The sequence below is a fragment of the Garra rufa genome, chromosome 9, assembly GCF_049309525.1.
Source record: "Garra rufa chromosome 9, GarRuf1.0, whole genome shotgun sequence".
In the NCBI taxonomy this organism is placed as follows: Eukaryota; Metazoa; Chordata; class Actinopteri; order Cypriniformes; family Cyprinidae; genus Garra; species Garra rufa.
In genome coordinates this window covers 9,114,005-9,135,667 of record NC_133369.1, presented here as the reverse complement: position 1 = coordinate 9,135,667, position 21,663 = coordinate 9,114,005, and the positions used below count along the sequence as shown (strand labels likewise).

General features: G+C 32.0%; 1 protein-coding gene across 1 annotated transcript in view; it reads left to right on the top strand.

Moving 5' to 3' along the window:
• The window catches only part of smg5 (SMG5 nonsense mediated mRNA decay factor), a 25,161-nt gene extending 4,646 nt beyond the window's left edge, over positions 1-20,515 (top strand). Inside the window, exons 2-13 of the mRNA XM_073847017.1 lie at positions 2,009-2,146; positions 2,243-3,100; positions 4,564-4,733; positions 4,834-4,909; positions 4,997-5,172; positions 7,092-7,250; positions 11,820-11,879; positions 11,994-12,153; positions 15,473-15,563; positions 15,660-15,734; positions 15,832-15,970; positions 19,434-20,515. Of these exons, the coding sequence (XP_073703118.1) occupies positions 2,009-2,146; positions 2,243-3,100; positions 4,564-4,733; positions 4,834-4,909; positions 4,997-5,172; positions 7,092-7,250; positions 11,820-11,879; positions 11,994-12,153; positions 15,473-15,563; positions 15,660-15,734; positions 15,832-15,970; positions 19,434-19,517 (2,186 nt within the window). The 3' untranslated portion in view covers positions 19,518-20,515. The remainder of the gene's footprint in view (positions 1-2,008; positions 2,147-2,242; positions 3,101-4,563; positions 4,734-4,833; positions 4,910-4,996; positions 5,173-7,091; positions 7,251-11,819; positions 11,880-11,993; positions 12,154-15,472; positions 15,564-15,659; positions 15,735-15,831; positions 15,971-19,433) is intronic.
• The last annotated feature ends 1,148 nt before the right edge of the window (positions 20,516-21,663 follow it).

The window sequence follows — 21,663 nt, the reverse complement described above, 5'->3', positions numbered from 1 at the left end:
TCACCTGTCTTGCTGTGTGTACTGGTGCATTATCATCCTGATACATGGTACCACCTTCAGAGTACAATGTCTGAACCATTGGGTGCACATAGTCAACGTTCACACCTGTTCTTACTGGTGAAATGTGCAGTCAGTGAAGATTGGCCACCAGGCTGCAAAAATATAGCCATGAAACCTCCAACATTATATTGGCCAGTGTTTCAGTTTCATTGTCCAACCCCACAGAGTGGTCTTATGAACAAGAAAAGTGAAGTTGGACATCTCCCATGGCATGCATAGTCACCAGATCTGAATATTATTGTGCCACTTTGGGGTGTTTTGGAGGAGCGAGTCAGATAACATTTTCCTACACCAGTATCATGTAGTGACCTGACCCCTGATCTGCAAGAGGAGAATGGCTCAAAATGCCTTTGGCAACTGTGCAGGACTTGTATATGACAATTCCAAAGACGAAATGCTCTATTGGCCAAAAAAAGGAGGCCCAACACCATACTAACTGTGGTCTAAAACCAGGTGTTTCAGTTTTTTTGTCCAACCCCTGTATATTCAGACACCATCAACATTTCTCACATTATCAGTTTATTCACTATAGTTTAGAAAATGGTAATAAAATATAACAAGAACTCAAGAGTTAAACTGTCTCAGAACAATTTCATCTTGATAATGTTGGATAACTTTGATAAAAAGGTATGTAACAAAACATGGTCAGGTTAAAGTGTCAAACCCACTAGCAAAAATTATACCAGGTGTCTGAATAAATTTTGGTTTGGCTATAGATATTTAAAAATATTTTAAACATTTTAAATATTTTGTTTTATGTGCTTTTTTCATTTTTATTAGGTTTTTTTTTGATATTGCTATTTAACTTGCTATTTAACTAAACATTTTTATTTATTTCAGTTTCAAAAATTTTAGTACTTGATTATTTGGCTATAGATAGTAGATAGTGTTGTTTTAGTATTATTTATATGCTTTTATATTACTTAAGAATTTGCATAACATTTTTAATTTTTAGTTTTATGTGCTTTTTCATTTTTATTAGTTAGGTTTTTTTAAATTACTATTTAACTTTTCATTTTTATATATTTCGGTTTCAACCATTTTAGTACATTTTCAGATTTTTAAGTGTTTCACCTAATATTTTATATTTTATTTCAGCTTTATTTCAATGAATGAAAACTGTTTTAATTGCTTTAGATAACTCTCTTTCTATCTCTTTGTTTATACATAAATATAAATGTGTGTGTATATATATATATATATATATATATAAGTTAAAAGGCTCTATTGTTATTGATATTATTTTTATTTATTTTATTTTTTTATTTTGTATGTTGACTTTTCAAGACAAAATTGTTAAATTATAAATATGCTATGCTATGAAAACCCTGGAATTATCAGGGTATTTTACAATTGATTTTTCATTCTGGGAAAAGTCTGGATATTTAAAAAAAAATCTATTAAAAATATATATCAAAAATTATTTTGTGCTTTATATAAAAATCTTTTAAGTATAAAACACATTTTAATAGAATGTTAAATTTTAAATGATGTTAGATAAAGTTTTTATTCAAAAAATATATATTTATGGAAATGTTTTTAAAAGGTTTATCCTGAAATTATTTTAGATTTTTTTGTGGAAAGACTCTTTTGCCTTTTTGTTATTGATATTGTTATTATAGTTTAGTTTTTTTATTATTATTTTGTACGTTGACTTTTTAAGACAAAATTGATAAATTATTATAAATATGCTATGCTATGCAAAACCTGAAAATATCAGGGTATTTTAAAATTGATTTACCCTCTGGGAAAAGTCAGGATATTTAAAAGATCTATCAAATATAGATGGGTCACCATACTTGGCCACACGTCACATCCTCCTTTTTTAAATATCTGTTGATTTAATAGCTGTTTAGGGAACAATGAAAGCATTCAAACCACACTTCTTGTTTTAATTTCCTCACAAATGAAGTACTAACTCATCTGTGCAACTGTAATTCAATTCTAGCTTCAAAGCAATACAGTGCCTCCATCGCTTTCACGTTGGCTCTGTTCTCCCATTTGGTCAATCATGTCAACATCCGACTGCAAGCAGAATTGGAGGAGGGAGAGAGTGACGTCCCACCCCTGCGCACTGATAACGCTGGTATGGGCACTTTTGTTTTGCTTCTACATCATTTTGTCCAAAACTGTGACTCTCCACTTGAAACTAACTTTCCCAATGTGATGCATTCATTCATAGACGAAGCTGATGCCAGAGATCACGGTAGTGCTGCTCTCTCAGATGATAGAACCTTGCAGAACGGCTCCCTAGAGGAGGATGATGAAGAGGAGGACGAGGAGAAGGAGAATGTGGTAGACAAGCCTAAGGGAAACGGAAGGACAGCGGGCACAAAGAAAAGCCTGGAGAAGAAAAGATCAGCTGAGGAGAAGCAAAAACAGAAGCGGAAGTTTTCACGGCTCTCCATGCTTCGCCGCAGACGCTGCGCTCACAAGGAGGACGAAAGCGACCTGAGCGAGGGATTCGAGAGTGACGAAGAAGAGGATGAGGAAGGCGTCGTTCCAGTCGACGTTCTGGGAGCCGCCAGAGTCCAGATTAACACTTTAGGAAGGGAAGGCCGGAGAGGACCGCTGGCAGAGGATGGCAGCTGGGAAAGTGGTTCGGAGGAGGACGAGGGCGGCACGGCTTTTGACGTCGAGACAGACTCCGACATGAACAGTCAGGAATCACGTTCGGATCTCGAAGACATTGAGGATGCTGAGAATGCACCACAGCAACAGCAACAACAACAACAAGAGGAAGATGAGCAGCCACAACCATCTAGAGAAGAAAACTCTACACCTCCAGTAACCAACGGCCCCTTAGTGTCTAATGATGCCAGCATCAGCAGTAACCTGCAGGCCATGTCCTCTCAGCTCTTTCAAGCCAAACGCTGCTTTCGACTTGCTCCCACCTTTAGCAATGTACTGCTCCGCCCTGCAGCTGCCACTAACCCCACCCCAGACTCAAACCCCGCCCCAGTCCAAGAAGCCACACCTCCTTCTGGAGAAGTACCTAAAAACATGAATCCAGAGATTGCTAATGGAACCAATGACAATGGTACATTGCTTACAAATAAGTGATTATGAGTTTTATGCTAATAATTTAGATTTTATTTGTACATGCTTTTTATTTAAAAGTTTATTTGGTTAAAAATACAGTTAAAACAGTACAATTGTGAAATAATATTACAATTTAAAATAACTGTTTTCTTTTTAAAATATAATTTATTTCTGTGATGCAAAGCTGATTTTTCAGCATCATTGCTCCTGTCTTCAGTGTCACACGATCCTTCTGAAATCATACTAATATGCTGATTTTGTGCATAAGAAATTTCATATTATTAGGATTAATTTTATATACTTTGATTGATAGAATGTTTATAAGAACATTTATTTCTTTGAAGTAGAAGTCAATTGTAACTTTATAAGTGTATTTACTGCCACTTTTGTTTCATTTAATGCATCCTTGCTTAATTATGCACTACCAGTCAAAAGTCTTTGAACAGCAAGATTTTTAATGTTTTTTAAAGTAGCCTCTTCTGCTCACCAAGCCTGCATTTATTTGGCCTGAAGTACAGCAAAAACAGTAAATTTACAAATATTTTTACGATTTAAAAGAACTGTTTTCTATTTTAATATATTTTAAAATGTAATAATTTATTCCTGTGATCAAAGCTGAATTTTTTGCACCATTACTCCAGCCTTCAGTGTTACATGATCCTTCAGAAATTATTCTAATATATGAATTTAATGTTCAAGAAACATTTTTATTAGTATTATTATCAGTATTTAAAACCATTGAGTACATTTTTTTTCAGGACTCTTTGTTGAATAGAAAGATCCAAAGATCAGCATTTATCTAAAGGGGGTATAGAAATTAATACTTTTATTTACCAAGGATGCTTTAAATTGATCAAAAGTGATTATAAAGACATTTACGATGTTACAAAAGATTTCTATTTCAAATAAATCCTGTTCTTCTTAACTTTCTATTCATCAAAGTAACCTGAAAACTATTTCTCAGATGTTTTCAACATCATAATAATAATAAATGTTTTTTGAGCAGCAAATCAAAATATTAGAAAAAATTCTGATGGATCATGAGCATGGAGTAATGATGCTAAAAATTCAGGTTTAAAATTACAGGAATAATTTTTTTTATATATATATTAAATAGAAAAAAAATAGTAAATTGTTTTAAATAGTAAAATTATTTAAAAATTGTACTGTTTTTACTGTACTTTGGATGAAATAAATGCAAGGCTTGGTGAGCAGAAGAGACTTAAAAAGCATTGCAAATATTACTCTTCAAAAAATTTGACTGGTAGTGTAAATTAAACAAAAAAAACAAACTTTGATGTTACCACAAAGTTTAAAACTCTGATGTAACATTTCCTAGCCTGATTAACCTAAAACCTTAACAGTATGCTGTTACATTTGTCTTTAAGCACTATTAATTCTTCAGAAAGTGTATATTTAGTCCATTCTTAAAGCTGAGAATATTTGATTTGTCATACGCAGATCCTGACTCTGATTCTGAGGGCAGTGAACACAGCGACCATTCGTTTCACAGTGAGAAAACTCTTTCTGAGCGGCTGGAGATTCTGACCAATCAGGGTCTCATCCAGGTGGTGAAGGTCTTCTTGGATTGGCTGAGGACGAACACTGATATCATCCTCATGTGTGCTCAGGTACATGTGAATAATGTGCATTTAAGTAAACATCATAATCAGTTATTTGCTCTGGTACTGTTCTGTATACATCTTGGTCTTTGCTATCTACCCATAACAGAGTTCTCAGAGCTTGTGGAACAGACTCTCAGTGCTGCTTAATTTGCTTCCTGAGGGCAGCAAGATGTTAGAAACAGGTGAGAGAATTGGTTTATAAAAACTGGTTTACTAATGGATTAAAATAGCTTTTTTAAATAATACCTTGTTCTCTGTTTCCGTTGCAGATTTAGGTCTGAATAAGGATGTCACAGAACTGCTGAATGAGTGTGAGCAGCCTGCTTTGGTCCAGACGCTGCTCTTGCCAGAGGATCTGGCCCTCCGCCACCTTCCTGCCCTCAGCGTAGCCCATCGACGCCTAGACTTCACTAGCTGGAGACCCCCTCTTACCCCTCTGGATGAGGTAACTGGAATATCACTATTTGTCTTTAAAGACAACTTAACAATTCAACAATTGATTTAAACAACTGATTTATGTATTTTAAAGAGCAGGTCATATGTTTATTTTAAATGTCCTAAGAGTCCTCAGAATATGTATTTAATATTAGAGTAATTTGTCAATGATTTAGGAACGATACGTTCGAAGCAGTTCTGAGCTTAAGGTCTGTAAACCACTCTCTTCCATAAGCCCACTCTGCTCTGATTGGTCAGCTGGCTAAGTCTGTTATGATTTGGTACAGAGAGGAGTACTTTAGTTAGCGAGAACTACCATTGACAAAGCGTACACCTTTACATAAAACAATAATATAATGCTCCAATCCGTTCGAGTGCAGCTCTGGATTTTCAGGTAAACCACAATATTACTGAAATAGATCTGATAATTCTCTGTAAACTCACTGTTTCCTAAGATTGTGTCAATTAAAGTAGACTGACATTTTTCTAATTATTTAGTTTAATAATAAAGAATGTAGACATATTTTGGTTTACAAACTGTATTGTTTCATCAGCTGAGTGCTAACGTATGCACCATTATTGTTTTAAGTGTTTACAGTTAACTTCATGATTCGCTTGCATTGTATATGGAAAGACCAATCACAACAGGCTTGGATAGCTGACCAATCAGAGCAGAGTAGGCTTATTGAAAGGAAGGAGTTAACAGACCTTGAGCTCAGAATTGCTTTGAACGGATCGTTTTGAAATCATTGCAAAATGATTCTAATAATAAATGTATATTCTGAGAAAATTAAAATGTTTTCTAATCTTAGATGCATTTAAACCTCTTGTAGGGGACTTCAACACAATATTAGGGCACTTTGAAATACCATATGACCTACTCTTTAAGGTCTTCACAGCAACTAATCAAAATAAAAGTTTAGTTTAACTTGAAGCTGACAGAAATATATTACTTAATGTAAAGATAGTAGTATTACTACTGCTGCTAATACAATTGTTATTAAAACATTATTGTTTAAGGTATATTTACCAGAAATAATTGTTTATTTATAGATGTCATTTATATTTTACATTTATTTAAAATATTTATTTACCAGCAGAATGTAAATACACAACACAGGATTTCTGAAAAGTAAATGAAATATATGAAAAAAAATCAATAAAATCAATTCATTAAAAATTTAATAACCATTAAATGGAATCCAGAAAAGTCTTGGGAAAAAAAAAATGAATTTTTTACTTATTTCATCAGCCCTTAAAAATTACATTTTTGTTAATTTATTTATAAATTGCTGTTAAATTGTGCTTTTTTAAAATGATTTCATGCTTTTTAATTAATATTGTTTTAATTGAACCATTAAAACTGAATTTTAGAAAAATGAAAACAAAATTTGGGAAAAATAATATTAATTTCATAGGGCCCTATGAGTGGTACTTAAAAATAGTTTTAATATACTCAACCCTTCAAAAGTTTAAGGTTGGTAAGATTTTTTTTTTAACCTTTTTTAACCATTTTCAACATTGATAATAATAATAATAATAATAAACGTTTCTTAAGCATCAAATCAGCAAATTAGAATGATTTCTGAGGGATCATGTGACACTGAAGACTGAAATGATGCTAAAAATTCAGCTTTGCATCACAGAAATAAATTACATTATTAAATATATGAAAGCAGAAAACACTTCTTTTAAATCTTAATATGATTTGCAGTCTCAGTGTGCATAAGTCTAACAGACTCCAACATTTTCAGCGGTAGTGTACATGTAAAAAAATCACAATAATGTTTGTTTAATGAAAATCAAGTACTTGGTTCCTAATTGCAATGCAGAGGATGTCGTTACATTACATAAGTATGATTGACATTCAGTGCGTTTTGCATTCTCTCATGTTCCTCCTTTATGTCTCTCTTTCTCCATTCTGTCCAGTGTGTGGTGCGCGTGTGCTGCATTCGCAGCTTTGGTCACTTCCTCACAAATCTCCAAGGCAACGTGTTGCACTTCAACCCGGAGGCGGGCATCTTCACCAGCATCAGCCAATCAGAGCAGGACAACCTGGTTCAGCAGGCCAAGGCCCAGTTCCGCATGGTAAAAGACATGAGATTGAATAGTAATGAAAGACATGTATAAAACTAAACTATTAGTAGAACAATGACAGCTTTGTATTGAAACTTTTTTTTCCTCTTGAAACAGTAACTCATCTGATCTCTTTTGTGTGTTCAGATGCATTGGTTTGATTTGTGATTTCAGTAGCTGTGGCACTTCAATACTTGCAGAAATAGTCACGGAAAGTGCATCTAAATGATAGGGTCCACACAGACGTGTCTGCGATTAAGAAAACGAGGCTTTTTCATAAAACCTCAGCACATTTTGAGCTTTTGCTTGAGAGCCGTATGTTGCCAAGCAACCATGCAGCCCTTACGGCGTAGAACAAATGATGGTTGAAGTGCCACCTTGCTGTGCCGGTGAAGAGGCGGCTCTTTCTGGTACAATTTCATTAAAACCTTCAGGGTCTGCGAATGAAAAGAATGTCTGGCAGTCCATGACAAGCTCATGCAATAAGGCTGCAGTGAAAGGCGCAGGTCTCTCACAAGATGCCACTACAGCACGACCACTGCAATCAGCATGAACTTTGTGTCCCTGCTGTTAAATAAGCTCCGAGTTTGAGAGTCCTGCATGAATTTTCCATTGGTTTTTGTCTGTCTAAAAGATAGATTAGATCTTGGTGCTTGTGTGTAAACAGCAAAACAAGAAAATTAACTACTTTATTAACTCAACAAAGGCTGCCCTAGACTAAAGATTTTTCTGGTCGACTAGTAGTCATTCATTTTAAGCATTAATTGACTATTAGTCGCACATTTATTAATAAACCATATGAATCATAATAACGAATCTTTATAGCCCGATAACCGCTCAAGTGCATGCAAAAAAAAAGTTTGCCACAGTGCACCGGCAGGTTTAATAATTATGAATGTTTCAGGGAAAAACAGCAAGGAGATTGCATTAACGTTTTTATAATTTATTGATAAACTAGCACTTACTTTGTTTTCTGCTTAAGAGATGAAGTCGGCAACACTGACTCGCGTCATCTCCACAGTAGGCTAGTGGATGTGCCTGTATGCTTGTTTCATACGGATTATATAATCTTAGAATATTTGTTTTCTATTTAAGTTGGTATACTTAAAAGTAGACATTTCACTCTATAAATAGATTTTTTTTTTTCATGTCTGTAAGGCAAGTACACAGAGTTTCATAGTTTCGCGCTGAAGTTCACAGAGAGTGAGACGGCAGAATGCGTATCCTGTTTGTTTTCATTATTTGACAAATGCGTAACGTTTCGTTGTTATTGTGAGTGCACACAAATAGAGACTTGTGTGAAACGAAAGATGTATTACTTTTATCTGTATGACCAAAATGACAGTATTTTAAAGGGATAGTTCACCTAAAAATGAAAATTTGATGTTTATCTGCTTACCCCCAGGGCATTCAAGATGTAGGTGACTTTCTTCAGTAGAACACAAATGAAGATTTTTTTAACTCAAACTGTTGCAGTTTTGTCAGTCATATAATGACAGTCAATGGGACCCACGGCTTTGAGAGTCACAAAAACATACACAGACAAAACCAAATTAAACCCTGCGGCTTGTGACTAAACATTGAAGTCTAAATACATTATATGACAGACAAACTGCAACGGTTTGAGTTAAAAATCAATGTCACCTACATCTTGGATGCCCTGGGGGTAAGCAGATAAATTTCAAATTTGCATTTTTGCTGTAACGTTTGCTTTAAGAGCATGTGACCGCAGGGGTGTCTCCATCTGTCGTACAGTAAGCACGTTATTATTTATCTTCCACACTCGCACAGATACTTGAATAGCGCACATTTCTCAAGGTTAACATTAGACTGAGCAGCCATGTAAAGTTGCTACTACATTTATCTTTCAGATGAAATCCCATATTTGAGGTTGATGAATGATAGGTGAGCGTTTGGATGTCCTGTGTGACTTCGCCACTTCCTGTGGATTTTTTTTCTGCGGCTAATAAAATTTTTCTCGACCAAGCCTCTTCTTGTTGATGGTTAGTCGACTATTGGGGGCAGCCCTACATTTAACCAACATCTTAAAGGGATAGTTCACCCAAAAATAAAACTTCTGTCATTAGTTACTCACCCTCATGTTGTTCCAAACCTGTAAGACCTTCATTCATCTTCAGAACACAAATTAAAATATTTTTGATGAAATCCTTTCTGACCCTGCATAGACAGCAACGCAACTACCATATTCAAGGCCCTAAAAGGTAGTAAGGACATCATTGAAATAGTCACACATATGCAGCGTGGTACTCTCGTGAGCATGAAGAAAAGATGAAATTGTTGAATAAAGTCTTTTTTTTTTACTTTGGGTGGAAAAAGTATTCTCATAGCTTCATAACATTACAATTGAACCACTGATGTCCTTGTTACCTTTCTGGGTCTTGAACCTGTTTGTTGCATTGCTGTCTATGCACAGTCAGAAAGCTCTCAGATTTCATCAAAAATATTTTAACTTGTGTTTTGAAGATGAATGAAGATTTTACGGGTTTGGAACGACATGATCTGGTGTGAAACCATCTGTTGGCATATAGGTGAGGTCAGTGGAAGTATGGGAGTTCATACACATGAATCATGCAGCCCAAAAATCAGTGTTTTGAATGCAAAAAAAGGCAAATTCAAAAATGAATTCAGAACACGTAGAGGGACTATAAAATGTTTGATAGCAGCAGTAGTTATGAGTCCATCGTGAGACACATTCTTGATCCTGCTTTAGTCATAACAGACATAATGGTCTATAAAACATAATGACTAAAAAGTTTTCCAAACATTTCTGTTTGACAGTGTCCGCCTCTGTTGTCGAGTGTCTTGTATGTGTATAACAATATATAATGTCTTTTATATACACTATCATTTAAAGGTCTGGGGTTATGTTTTTTTTTTTATTGATTATAGTATCTGATGTTTACCAACCGTATATTAAAACAGTAATATTTTGAAATGGTATTATGATTTAAAATAACTTTTTTATATATAATATATATTTTAAAATGTAATTTATTTTTGTGGTTTTAAAGGATTAGTTCACTTCCAAAATGAAAATTTCCTGATAATTTACTCCTGAAAATGTAAGAATTTTCCAGGATTTTTCTACATATAGTAAACATCTGTGGCTCCCAACGAGTTGAAGGTCCAAGTTGCAGGTTCAATGCAGCTTCAAAGGGCTCCACTCGATCACAGCCAAGGTAAAAGGGTCTCATCTAGCGAAACGATCAGTCATTTTCTAAGAAAATTAAAAAAATCAGATTCTTTCTAACCTCAAATGCTTATTTTGCTGTAACTCGACTTCACGTATTACGTAGTCACGTCAAAATGGTTGCATGTGACGTAGACAGAAGTACCGTGTTTACAAAGCTAACGTGCAAAGAAAGTCAAACGCCCTTTCCAAAAAAAAGGTAAAACAACGATGTCGGATCATTTTGAAGTTGGAGGAGAAAATTAGATACCCTACCTTTTTAAAGTGAACTAACCAAGTGTGAACTTTCCAACATGATTACCTAATGCATGAAGTTGAGCTAGTGCAAAACGAGCATTTGTGGTTAAAAAGTTTATCATTTTGCATTTTTTTTTAAGAAAATGACCGATTGTTTCATTAGATAAGACTCTTATTCCTCGAGCCCTTTGAAGCTGCATTGAAACTGCAATTTGGACCTTCAACTATTGACCCCCATTGAAGTCCACTATATAGAGAAAAATCCTTGAATATTTTCCTCAAAAACTTCATTTCTTTTTGACTTAAGAAACAAAGACATAAACATTTTGGATGACATGAGGGTAAGTAAATTATCAGGACGTTTTTATTCTGGACGTGAACTATTCATAGTACTACAGTTGTACTGCTTAATATTTTTGTGAAAACGATGCATTTTTTGAATATAAATTTTAACATAACAGCAATAATTTGAAATAGGTTCTTTGTGTAACTATGTGAGTGAAAGTCTTTACTGTCACTTTTGATGAATTCATTCCATCTTCGATGAATAAAAGTAATCTATTTATTAAAAAAATCTTACTGACCCCAGACTTTTAACGATAATGTATAAAAGAAACATAAAACATGGAGCTTGGTTAATGTTCATACAGTTAGGGCACAGTATGCAAATAAAAGTAATCTTCAAAGCCATCTTAAAAGTTTACAGGAGAACAAACACTTGTGTTTTATATTTAATATTGGTCTCTCAGCCTGGTCTCTTTATTTTCTCTCTTCTATTATTCCCTTTGGAGTGAAATAAAAGTGTGAAAAAACTGCAAGGTGCTCTTTTTGTAGTTCGCTTCCCAGAATTGAAAAATGACAGATATGGTGGTTTAATCATTAATCTCTTTAAAGGCGCTTTAAGGTATTCTTAAAAAAAATTAAAATGCAAAAAATGTATGCACAGACCACCTGTGACCTTTTTATGTTTGTCTCTGTTTACAGTATACTACTCTTGTGTTTTTCACTTCCTTATTAAGGGCACAAATATTTTTTGCTGCGTATTTACACCTTGTGTTTACTGAGGGTAAAATCTGAGTCATGTTTTGAGGTTACACAGAGGTTATATTGTCCTTGCCTCGACTCGTCCACAGGCGGAGGAGGAGGCGCGCAGAAACCGGCTCATGAGAGACATGGCCCAGCTGCGCCTACAGGTCAGACCAGCTGTTTGGTTTATTTTTAGCTTTTATTAATGCACATCTTGCTCACAACATTTATCCAAATGAGCTTAATCAATGGCAATAATGAAGCATTTCCTCTGTCTGCAGTTGGAGGTCTCTCAGCTGGAGGGCAGTCTGCAGCAGCCCAAAGCGCAGTCCTCCATGTCTCCTTATCTGGTGCCAGATACTGCAGTTCTCTGCCAGCACCTGGGGCTGCTCAGACAGCTGGCTGCCAGTGGCTGCTTCATCATCATCATCCCTCGCACAGGTCAGCCCGCGTGACTCCTCTCGTCTCATAATGAGAGTTTCCACAGTTGTGGGAAATCTGGAAATGGCAGGGGATTCAAAATGGTGTTTTTCAAGCCGAAAAAAGTGTGGAAATGAATTAAATCTCATTTCTAATTTCTAGTGAAAATTGTAATACTTTACAATAAGGTTGCATTAGTTAATATTAGTTAATGTATTAACTAACATGACCGAGCATGAAATTAACTAAGATTGATAAATGCTTTAGAAGTATTGTTCATTCTTATTAAATAATGTAAAGTATTGAAAAACTTCTGATCACCTAATTATCAGTTGTTATTACCTAAAATTGTTAAAATGATTTTACATTATTAAAGCTGATATAACAGTTTAAAGTATTAAAATTGCTATAAAATGGAAATATAAATAAACCTATGGAATATAAAAAACTAATAAAAATTACAAAAGCACATAATAAAATTACTCAAATTAAAATACTAACTAAATATATAAATATAAACAAATCCAAAATATTAATAAATTGTATATTAGTATATACATACAAAAATATCTTTGCTAGTTATTGTTTAGGCTGACATGCTGATGAAAAAAAAATAGCTAATTTAAAATCTTAATGAATACTTTAATATATAGCTATATGTAATACTATTTTATATAAATAGTAGAGATGCACCGATTGATCGGCTAGTGATCGGAATCGGCCGATTTTTCGCATGATCGGCCTGGATCGGTGACCGGCCGGTCAATTTTTCCTCTTGCCGATTCCTTTATTGCGCATGCGCATGCAATTACGTCACAGCCACGCGCATGCAATCACAGTCGCGTGTAAACATGTCTTTGGTGTGAGTGAAGATGATACAAAGATCGCAGTTTGTAACATTTATAAGGCCAAAATACAACGTGAGGGAACAACCACGAACCACACGCTTGTTTAGCTTGGCTGGACATGTGGTAGATCACGCCCCCGCTCTGCATATTTTGCATGTCTCTGTTAGTTAACACACGTGATTCAGATAACCCGCTTGTTAGAAGTAAGCTCCGTGAATGAACTGTGTTCCGATTGACATGATCCCTGCCCAGTGCCCTGAGCAGGGGAAATCAGTTGACATTTACTACACTTTCATTCATTCACATATTTGCGCTGCGCCACCGCATACAGCGTCTTCACACACTAATAGTTCGAAGCAAGCGTATATGTTCCGTTTGAAGGTAATTAAAGCGTGCGCAACGTGAATTTAAATTGTATTTATTTGCAGATGCATTTGTTACACTTCTCTAGTAAGTTTCATCTGTGTGTGAAGACGCTGTATGCGGTGGCGTAGCGCAAATATGTGAATGAATGTTACGAAGCGTAGTACCGCTGGTTTAACTGGTGACAAGGCAGAAATGCTTCTCTTTATCAAGAAACATTTGCCATTAATACTCAAGTAATAGCATTTAGTACTAGCATTGTTTGTTCTACCTGTTTGAAGACACACTGCACTTTTTGTTATTAAAGTTATTGTTGTGAGATGATCCTGTAATTAATGTTTAAAAAAAAATCCATATAAAATTCATTGAAGAAAAGTAGATTTTTGTATGCCTGCTTTGTTACTTATATTTTATTTCTAATGTTTTCAAGGCTCAGAGCACTTTATTTTGTTAAAGTTATTTTAATATGAGAAGATGCTGTAATTTTATACCTTTTTCGAAGGCACAAAGCACTTTATTTTGTTGTTAAAGTTATTTTGTTGTAAGAAGATCCTGTAATGTTTAAAAATGTATTTTATAAATTTAATTATTTATTATATTCTGTATAGGCCTATGCTTTCATTACAGTTCTTAAAAAAAAAAAAATCGGAATCGGCAGGTCACACTTACTGAAAAATCGGAATCGGCCAAGAAAATTGCAAACGGTGCATCTCTAATAAATATCTCTATGAAAACAGTATTTTTTTTTCAGTGTAAATTTTTCTAGATTCTTTTTTTTTTTTTTTTTTTTCAATTTAAATTTTTCTAGATTCTGTTTTAATGGTTAAATAAAAATTTAATAATCAGAATGCATGTCTAATTAATTTAAATCAAGAAACTTACAAGCAATTTATTGAAAGTATTACAAAAATGAACATTTTTAAGGTCCTATGAAATGTTTTATTTTTTTTCTTAAATTCATGTTTATTTTTTACCAAATTCCATTCAAATTTCCATTCATTTTTTGGATTCCATTTTAATTATTTTATTAAATCATAATAATCAAAAGCATCTTTAATCATAATTGCTTTTATTAAAAATAAATAAATAAAATTATATTATAATATGAATTTTATTTATTTATTTCTAGAAATACTGTGTTGTGTAGTTACATTTTCTGATAAATAAATTCTGGTGAATAATTTTTGCTGAATATTCCTTTATAAATAATGTACTAACTAACACAAACAAACATGAAGCTTACAATATTTAACAGCAATTTATTGAAAGTTTAACAAAAATTTACATTTTAAAGCCCTATGAAATATTTAATTTTTTTTTTTTTTTTCAAATTCAGGTTTATTTTTACCAAATTCTGTTTTCCATTAATTTTCTGGATTCCATTTTAATGGTTTCATTAAATCCTAATAATCAAAAGCATTTGTAATTATAATTGATTTTATAAGAATAAAAATAATAATAATTCATTAATTAATAAAATAAATAAATGATATAATATTATTATTATATTATATATATGATTTATATTTATTTATTATTTCCAGAAAAAATGTGTTGTGTATTTACATTTTCTGCTAAATAAATTATGGTGAATAATTTGGGTGAATATTCAGTTTCAATAAGGTTATTGGTATAAATAGTACTAGGAGCTATAAGGTCATATATATATACTGCAGAAATTCAACAAACGCAATAATAATAAGTAAAAAAAATGCTTGTAAACCATAGTGCTGCCTGATATAAGGGCAAATCGTTATTTTGAGTCAGTCAAAGTCAGTTTGACTAAAAAAGGTTTTAATAAACCTTATTCAGTCTAGAAACTGGGAAGGTCATGGAAATGAAAATTTGTCAGTCAAAAGGAGTAGGAGCGCTTTGAATTTTTGACATCTGAATGACAGCCTTCTGATTTAATTAGCCAATATTTTTGATTGGCTAACAGAATGTTTACACTAGTTCTTTTTAATTGCTACACTTTGAATTATTTAGGATTCTAGACTCCTGCAGTCTGGCACCTCAGATGTAATGAAAAGTAATCTCAAATGGGCTTTTTGTACAGAACTCACGCCAGGAATGGTCAATCAATATGTGTTTGTACAAATTGCTTGAGATGAATTTCTGCTCTCTTGCAGTGATTGATGGTCTGGATTTGCTGAAGAAAGAGAACTCTGGAGCGAGGGATGGAATCAGATTCCTTGAGACGGAGTTCCGGAAGGGGAACAGGTACGTCTTGTGCTCGGCAATGTGTTTTAAGTTAAAAGACTGAGACGGCACTATTAAGAAAGTCAACGCTTTAATGTCTCACTTATTGTGCAACAGGTACATCCGCTGCCAGAAAGAGTCGGGAAGAAGCTTTGAGAGGGACAAATTAAAGCGACAGGACATTGAAGCCTGGTAAGCCACATCCAAGCAGAGTGATTTTGACTTGAGTTGTGAATCCTGTAGGGTTTTCTGCAGACACTGTCTCAACACTGATTGTTGCTGTTGGCAGGCACCTGTATAAGATGGTGGACAGCTGTCGCCAGCTGACGGGATCTCAGAGCAGTGGAGATGAAGACACCGCTGGCATGGTGACCATTCTTACAGGACACTCATTGGAGGAGCTAAGTGAAAGATCAGCTTCCATGAAGGTCAGTAAATAAGCTTTTCAGAGTCATAATAGTGTGTGGTTTTGTGAAAGCTTAATCACATAGTATAGGGTATGTTATTTTTTTTTTGGAAATTCACTTTAAATTGATCAAAAGTGACAGCAAAGATATTTGTTACAAAAGATCTCTATTTCAAATAAATGCTCTTTTGAAGTTTGTATTCATGATTTCATTTTTGATCAAATAAATGCAGTCTTAATTGTGTATCATGCGATTTTTTTTATGTATATATTTAATGCATATATGTATGAAGCACCAAACAGGAAATAATTATATAAAATCTGAATATATAAATGTAAACTGTGAATATATATAGAAATAAATCTGAATATAAATATATTCATGATTTGCATTTATATGTTTGGCTTTTATCTGTACTTTTATTATTATTATTATTATTATTATTTTTTTTTTACTTCTATATATTCGTGATTTACATTTTTAAATTACAATTTGTGTCTATATATTCAGACTTATACCTATTTGGATTTATATTCATATAGTCAGATATCTCTGATAACTATGCCGATTTGTATTTATATGTATTTATATATATATATATATATATATATATATATATATATATATATATATATATATATTCAGAATTGATGTATTTATATATTCCAAATTATCATTATATATTCTGATTTGTTTATATACATTCAGATTTACATTTATATATTCAGAATTATAATTATATTCTCATTTATATATTCTGATTTATAACTATATATTCTGATTTACTTTTATATGTTCAGAATTATAAGCAAATATTCTGATTTACTTGTATATATTTATAATTATAACTATAGATATTCTGATTAACAATTATATATTCAAAATCAGAATTATATCTATATTCTGATTTACTTCTATGTATTCAGAATTATAACTATATTCTGATTTACCTCTATATATTCAGAATTATAACAGTATATTCTGATTTACATTTCTTTATTCAGATTTACATTTCTATATTCAGATTTGTAACTTTACATTCTGGTTTACTTCTATATATTCAGAATTATAACAGTATATTCTGATTTACATTTCTGTATTCAGATTTACATTTCTATATTCAGATTTGTAACTTTACATTCTGGTTTACTTCTATATATTCAGAATTATAACTATATATTCTGATTTACATTTATATATATTCAGAACTATAACGATATATTCTGATTTCCATTTCTATATTCAGATTTGTAACTTTACATTCTGATTTACTTATATATTCAGAATTATAACTATATTCTGATTTACCTCTATATATTCAGAATTATATCAGTATATTCTGATTCACATTTCTTTATTCCGATTTACATTTCTATATTCACATTTGTAACTTTTACATTCTGATTTACTTCTATATATTCAGAATTATAACTATATTCTGATTTACCTCTATATATTCAGAATTATAACAGTATATTCTGATTTACATTTCTTTATTCAGATTTCCATTTCTATATTCAGATTTGTAACTTTACATTCTGATTTACTTCTATATATTCAGAATTATAACTATATTCTGATTTACCTCTATATATTCAGAATTATATCAGTATATTCTAATTTACATTTCTTTATTTAGATTTACATTTCTATATTCAGATTTGTAACTTTACATTCTGATTTACTTCTATATATTCAGAATTATAACTATATTCTCATTTACCTCTATATATTCAGAATTATAACAGTATATTCTGATTTACATTTGTTTATTCAGATTTACATTTCTATATTCAGATTTGTAACTTTACATTCTGATTTACTTCTATATATTCAGAATTATAACTATATTCTGATTTACATTTATATATTCAGAACTATAACTATATATTCTGATTTCCATTTCTATATTCAGATTTGTAACTTTACATTTTGATTTACTTCTATATGTTCAGAATTATAACTGTATTCTGATTTACTTCTATATATTCAGTATTATAACTGTTTTAGTTTACATTTATATATTCAGAATTATAACTATATATTCTGATTTACTTCTATATGTTCAGAATTATAACTATTTTGATTTTCTTCTATTCAGAATTATAACTATATTTATATATTCAGAATTATAACTAAACAATCTGAATAACATTTATATATTCAGAATTATAACGATATATTCTGATTTCCATTTCTATATTCAGATTTGTAACTTTACATTTTGATTTACTTTTATATATTAAGAATTATAACTGTATTCTGATTTACTTCTATATATTCAGTATTATAACTGTTTTAGTTTACATTTATATATTCAGAATTATAACTATATTCTGATTTACCTCTATATATTCAGAATTATAACAGTAAATTCTGATTTACATTTCTATATTCAGATTTGTAGCTTTACATTCTGATTTACTTCTATATATTCAGAATTATAACTATATTCTGATTTACCTCTATACATTCAGAATTATATCAGTATATTCTGATTTACATTTCTTTATTCAGATTTACATTTCTATATTCAGATTTGTAACTTTACTTTCTGGTTTACTTCTATATATTCAGAATTATAACTATATATATTGATTTACATTTATATATATTCAGAACTATAACGATATATTCTGATTTCCATTTCTATATTCAGATTTGTAACTTTACATTTTGAATTACTTTTATATATTCAGAATTATACCTGTTTTAGTTTACATTTATGTATTCAGAATTATAACTATATATTCTGATTTACTTCTATATGTTCAGAATTATAACTATTTTGATTTACTTCTATTCAGAATTATAACTATATTTATATTTATATATTCAGAATTATAACTAAACAATCTGAATAACATTTATATATTCAGAATTATAACTATATTCTGATTTTTCTTCTATATATATTCAGAATTATAACTATATATTCTTATTTACATTTATATATTTAGAATTATAACTATATGCTGATTTGCGTCTATATATTCAGAATTATAACTATATATTCTTATTTACATTTATATATTCAGAATTAAAACTATGCTGATTTATTTATATATTATGATTTATTACTATATATTCTTATTTACATTTATTGATTCAGTTATAACTATATGCTGATTTGCGTCTATATATTTAGAATTATAACTATATATTCTGATTTGCATTGAAAAATTCTAATTTATAACTATATATTCAGATTTCTAAATATATATTTTGGTCTATTGTAAGATTTTATTTTAAAGAAGTCTCTTATGCTCATAAAGATTGCATTTATGTGATCAAAAATGCAGGAATATTGCTAAATGGTATTACAATTTAAAATAGTGGTTTTCTATTCTAAAATCTGAATTTTTCAGTGGTTTAAAGTTAAAAAGAACAGCAGAATTTAAATCATCCAGATGTTTCTCTGTAAGAACGGTTGGTGTTATAACAGCTGCATTAACACTCTGTTTGTCCATTGCTCTCACTGCAGGTGGCTGTCCAGGCGGTGACAGCAGCAGGCATGGAGCTGAAAAACATCACTGACTTCTACCGGCAGTGGAAAGAGATGGGCTGAGAGACGGCGTGGGACACAGGGGGTCGGCTCGGCGTTTGGCCGATCGCACACTCACTCCCCTTCTCTCTCTCTCTCTCTCTCTCTCTCTTCTCTCTCACTCTCTCTCGCCCACTTTACTGCTCTGTTTGTATCTGCGTCTCCAGGAAAAAACAAACTCAAACGATGGAGAGTTGGAAGGAAGGAGGGTGCAGGAAGTGTTCGGAGAAAAGAGAAGTCAGAGGAACGGAGGCTTAAAACTACAACAGCGCATCCTCGACCCCAACAACAAGAGGGTTAAAAGAAGCAACGGGGTGAAATAACTCGTTTAAAGTGCCCCTGGTGCGCCATAACCAGGCATATATACTGATGAAATGAGTGTATATGTTTTGAGAGAGAAACGAACATTCACGTGCATATACGTCGAAAACAAACCCATACATTGAAATATATAGAACAATGTTTTTGGATTCTTTTTTATTTTGGTCTTGCACTGCCACATGGATGTCTGTGTTTGACCGCAGCGGCGAGCACAGAACAGAAATCATCCCGTCTAGCGTTTACCCTCGACTCCTAGGGTCACGAAGGATTCAGGGTTTAGGGTGTACACTTCTTTTTGATGATTTGTTCTTTCTAACGTGGCTTTCTCCATTTTTTTTTTTTCTTTTTTGCTGTGTAACTTTGTGATTTAATGTATTGTGTTTATCTGTGTATGAGCAGGACGTCTGGCAAATGGTTGCTTTTATTTGATTTTATTTTTGTATGTCGTATTATTGCCTTTGTATGCTGTGCTGAACACAGGAATGAGGACGGGTGAAGAGTCGCAGATCACGCTCGGCTGTGTTGACAGATGTGGAAGTGTTTCTGACTCTTGACTTGAGATTACTACTCAGCAAATCTAGTCCCAGCCATTCGCCATCACATTCTCATAGTAATTGTCCCATATTGCACAACGCAAAGGAATCCAGTGTACATGTGAGGCAGTGCATTAAACAATAAAATGATTTCATTTAAAAACTCTCCCTTTTGACTCTGGGGTGGTTGCTAAATAAATGTGAATTTGAGTGGCATCAAAAACAAATTAAGTCCTTTCTTTGTTTTTGTTTTTTTCTTTATTTTTTTGTCTTTCTGTCTACAAAAAAAATACTGTCTGCAGTTTTTTTTTCTGTCATTTGTTTCTTGCTTGCCTTCTGTCTTTCTTTTTCTTTTTTTTGTCTTTTTTTCTTATCTGTTTTTTCCCTCTTCTTTTCCCTTTCCTTTCTGTTTTTGTCTTTTTCTTTACCTAATTTCTTTTTTTCTTTCTTTCCTTCACTCTTTTTCTTTCTTTTTTACTTTCTGTATTTCATTTCTTTCTTTCTTTCTTTCTTTCTTTCTTTCTTGTGTCTTTCTTCCTGTCTTTCTTTCCTTCCCTCTTTTAATTGTATTTAGTTTCTTTTTCTCTTTTTTTCTTTATTTCCTAATTTTTCTATATTTCTTTTTCATTCTTCCTGTCTTTCTTTTCCCTCTTTCTTTCTTTCTTTCTTTTTCTTTCTTTCTTTCTTTTTCTTTTTTCGTTTCTTTATTTCCTTTTTCTCTTTCCTTTATTTCTTTCTTTCCTTTTTCTTTATTCCTTTCTTTCTTTCTTTCCTTTTTCTTTTTTTTGTTTCTTTTTCCTCCTTTTTCTATTTTTTCTTTCTTTCTGTCTTTACTTTTTTGTTTGTTTCTTTGATTTCTTTTGTTTCTTTCCTTTTTCTCTTTCCTTTATTTATTTCCTTTTTCTTTATTCGTTTCTTTTATATCTTTCTGTCCTTTTTCTTTCTCTTTCATTTCTTTTGTTTCTTTATTTCCTCCTTTTTCTATTTTTTCTTTCTTCCTGTCTTTTCCCTCTTTATGTCTTTTTTCTTTCGTTTCTTTAATTTCTTTTGTTTCTTTGCTTTTTCTCCTTCCTTTTCTTTCCTTTTTCTTTATTCCTTTCTTTTATTTCTTTCTTTCCTTTTTCTTTCTTCCTTTCTTTCGCTTTCATTTCTTTAGTTTCTTTATTTCCTCCTTTTTCTATTTCTTTTTCTTTCTTCCTGTCTTTCTTTCTTTTCCTCTTTTCATTTCTTTTGTTTCTTTCTTTTTTTTCTTTATTTACTTTTTCTTTCTTCCTTTCCCCTTTTTCTTTTTTTTCTTTCCTTTTTCTTTCTTTCCC